Here is a 4,102-nt window from a genome sequence, read left to right on the forward strand (position 1 = left end):
CCTCAGAAACAAGGATGAGATCATCATTGTTCCTGAGGGTTCCAACAAGGATTATGTAGTGCTTTGTTCTGTCATTTGCCCCTGTTCAAAGGTGAGGTGACACATGCATGTTGTCAGACACTGTTGGAAGTCATGTCCTGATGCTGAATAAGGAAGAACAAGTGAGAAAAGAGCAAAAAGATGCAAACAGCCAAATGTAATTGCATAGCGTTGAAAGCAGCAGTGACATATTGGAGACATCAGTGCCAACATCTTCGACTAACTGAAGGAGGCACATTTCTTTTTGGCTTTGTGAGTCTAAGTGATTTTCGTGGTCTTTGTCTCTTCAAGTTAGCGTAACACTATCTACTGCGTCCATGGACTGGGAAAAGACACTCGATTGTGAATGTCATTGCCAATAAAAACAAAAATTCTATACCGTATGTCCTTTGTTGTTCTGAGCTGGATTCAATTCAAGCAAACTATACAATATGCAATTTTACATCTCAATTGGCTGGCTAAAGAGTCTCTGAGACTTGCCTTTTGCAGTGCTTGCTCTTTTTAATACTAAAATGCAAATGGCTTCACAAAGTATAAAACTACCGTGAACACCTGCTGGAGATTGCATCTATTAATTAGTTTGTAATAAACAAAGCAAAAAGCCCAGGAAGGGTTGCAACAGGGGTTTTGCTTTTTGAGAAAAAAAACCCTCAGAACTCTGAGTAGACAAAGAAAAGAGAAACAACATGTCACTCAAAGAGATTCTCTCACCCACCTGATGCGACAATGATCCCCGGCGCTGAGTCCCTGCTGGCTATGTTTCCAGATGTGTAGGGATTTGCGGAGACGTGTAGATGGAGATGTAATGAACAGTAGGGCTGCAGAAAAAAAAATCACAGACTTATCAAAACTCTTCAAAAGACGCCTGTGAATAAAACAGCTGTTGTGTTGATGCACAACCCTCCCAAGTCCCGAGTTTTATCACAAACACCATTTCCCCCATTGGCTTCTTTCACCATTAATTTTGATTGGGTTAACCTTTACCGTCACAATTCTCATTACGACCCGGCAGAATGCCAGAAGTGCAGGCCATGCTGTGACTGGCTGTTTAGAGGTTTATTAAAACTCTGACATTTCCTGACAAATGAGTGTACAATATGTCTGGAGGGGCTCGGCATTCCACACAATCACTAATTGGTTTATCAAAAAAGGGCAATTGTTTTCACACACGGATAAAAACGATCATACTATGATTTTGTGTTTAACTTATACAAGAAATTACTAATAGTTTTCTTTTACTCAAAATCTTTCCTTTTATTTAAAGGGGACCTATCATGCAAAATGCACCTTTGTACGTCTTTTATACATGAATATGTGTCCCCGGTGTGTCAGGGAACTCACCAAGTGTCAGAAAACACAACCCTCTCTCTTTTCCTCCATACCCAAAATCTTTAAAACGGGGTTGCAACGGATCTGATACAGATTTGAAAATAGTGTGACGTCAGTGTCGAGGAGCTCCGCCTATATGGGCAACTCTCCACCTATCAGGGGAATGAGAGGTTGCCGTGGCATGGTAACAGCATGGTAACATGATGCTCGTAACTCGGTCCCCTCCTTTGCAGGGGGGCGTGGTCAGCTGCAGCGCATGCAAAGACATGGGTGGAGGAGAGCAAAATAGAGCGAAATGAGGCATGGCTAAAATGCATAATCTGTTAGGTATTTTGAAAAAGAAAACGTATACAACCCAACAATATATTATTCAAATATAGCATGATAGGTCTCCTCTAATGTGTTACCTGAAATTTTGAATCTTCATTTTGATGAAGTATATTTAAATCATAGCACCAAGTAAATGTTAACTAAAGTAATGTGTTGACCTACAACCTGTGAAAATCTAGTCAAATGTACAGGGCAATGGGAGTAAAGGTGGGCGACGCCCCCGATGAAGTCAGAGGAGTTTGCGAACAGTACAGTTAGTGATGGAATATTCGCGGCTCTTTTTAGTGAGCCGGATCATATTGGCTCGGTCAGCAAGAAGAGCCGGCTCTTTCGGCTCCCCAAGATGGCTGACATCAAATCTTGCTGAGCCTAGAGATAATCATAAATAAATAACATAGCCGAAAATAAATATATTGCAATTCTCAAAACAGCAGCAGGCCCAACGGTCTCTAATAAAAAAAAACATAATTACAAATAAATGTTTGCCAATGTGCAAAACCAGCAGCATCCAACAGTCTCTCAATCCTTGATATTAACATGTCACTGCATGCATGCACGGAGCAGCCCGTAGCGCGGAGAATCAATCATATCATTTCTGTCTTGTATTACTTGAGCAACAAAAAAAAAGGGCTCGTTCGCGGGCGCGAGCCGGCTCGTTCACAAAACCGACACATCACTACAGTACAGATAATTGAAAAAAAGCAGATGGTCCAGTTGAAGAGAAGCATGGACCCTTGTCCTAATATGTAACTCATGGATTTTGAATCATGTAAGTACATTTTTGTACTTTATTAACTCTGTACATCCCTGTTAGTTGTTAGCTTAATGTGGATATCAAACGAACCTTAGCTAACGTCAGGTGTTTCAGCTTAGCAATTTAGTTAGTTAGCGTGCTTGCGAATTCCGCTCTGCTTTCATGGATGCGGCACACACAACATGTGGTTTAGTGGTTGCTTCAATTAGTCAACAGCTGGCCGAAATTCACCGTTTGAATAAAAACTGGCAGTGTGGGAATTAGGTAGTTCAGAAGAGAGTTTTTTTACTTGGCGGGGGGTGGTGTTTGCGGTACATTTTGCAAAGCCAGTGTTGCCCCAAACTGAGTTTTCCTTTACTGTGGAGTCAAGTTTAGTTCACTCACATGCACCGGACTGTGTATGATGGACATGTGTGCTTTTATTTCCCGTGTAACAGTGAGACGGATAGCAGCCCAGAATCTAAAAAAAAGGGTATGTCAGCATTCACGCCATGCCGCTGCTCTGTGTAAACTGCCTGGTGCCAGTCTGTGATGCGACCTGTTCTTCCTGCAGCCAAAGAAGGAGAAGGGTTATCAAGGAAGGCCTACTGGGACAAGGGTTGTGGGGCCTCCTTCTGTAGGCGCGTTAAATTGAAGTTAAGGCAATAATCTTTGGTTTCCAATATTGAAGATTGAAGATTCAACTTATTGTCATTACGGTACAGGTACATGTAAAAAACGATTTCTCTGCATTTGACCCCATCCTAGTGTTAGGAGCAAGTGGGTCTGCCATTATGTACGGCACTGGGGAGCAGTGTAGGGAACGGTGCCTTGCTCAGGGACACCTCGGCAGCACTTGGTCTTTCCGGGAATTGAACTGTGACTCTTCCAGTTGCCGAAGTCAAGTCCCTATGGACTTTGCCACCAATATATCTGTCTGTACTTACAGTTATTTTTGTTTGCTACAATAATTGACATGTGTGGGTGGGTTGACATAATTCACCCACGGAATTATGGGTGGGAAGATTGTTCGCACGGACAATTTTAGTTAGCCGGACTTACTGTTTCCCCGGTCAGTTATTCCCGGGCTTGAAGTTGTTTACCATGCTGTTTGATGTCTAACATTAAACTAGCTTTGTCCTTTGACACACCGCCTCAGACTCCCCCGTCACTCCGCACTACATGGTGACACCCGAACATACAGTAAGTCTTGTGAAGTAATCCGAGACTGAACCGAACATGGCCAAATACGCAGTTTTCTCAGACTGCCCGGAGTTTTTGGGAGACGTCTCGGGCTGTATGGTTCGCACAGACGGAGATGACGACGCAGGCAAGCTATCCTACACGTTCGCTTCTATAACGGACATTCTTGTGAAGCTTCACGGGTCGGCTCGGACGTAGTTGCTTATTAGCATCTCCCCCTGCCCAAAAAAAAAATGTGCACGCGTTCAAGGCTTCCTGCAAAAGACTTTTAGTTGTCAGCGCCTGGTTCGCGTATTGCATAGCCTGGGAGAGCAGGCAAGGCCTTTCCGACACATGGAGATGATGCTTGCAACCTGCTAGGTAACGCGAAAGAAACCCAACTTTTTGTTAACGGAACTGTTTCTTCTCGGGCACCATGCCAACGCCGCATGTCCAGGCAGCGGCTCGCTAAACCACGGCTAGTACTGA

The 4,102-nt window shown here is 43.6% G+C and overlaps 1 protein-coding gene across 1 annotated transcript in view; it reads right to left on the minus strand.

Annotated features, from left to right (window-relative positions):
- Positions 1–754: 754 nt before the first annotated feature.
- LOC104953221 (VPS10 domain-containing receptor SorCS1-like) overlaps positions 755–4,102 on the minus strand; it is a gene marked incomplete at both ends in the record, with an annotated part of 16,440 nt that continues 13,092 nt past the window's right edge. The window contains one exon of the mRNA XM_010780132.1: positions 755–857. Within this exon, the coding sequence (XP_010778434.1) occupies positions 755–857 (103 nt within the window). The remainder of the gene's footprint in view (positions 858–4,102) is intronic.

The sequence above is a fragment of the Notothenia coriiceps genome, unplaced genomic scaffold (genome assembly GCF_000735185.1).
Source record: "Notothenia coriiceps isolate Sejong01 unplaced genomic scaffold, NC01 NC01_scaffold00021371, whole genome shotgun sequence".
Lineage (NCBI taxonomy): Eukaryota > Metazoa > Chordata > Actinopteri > Perciformes > Nototheniidae > Notothenia > Notothenia coriiceps.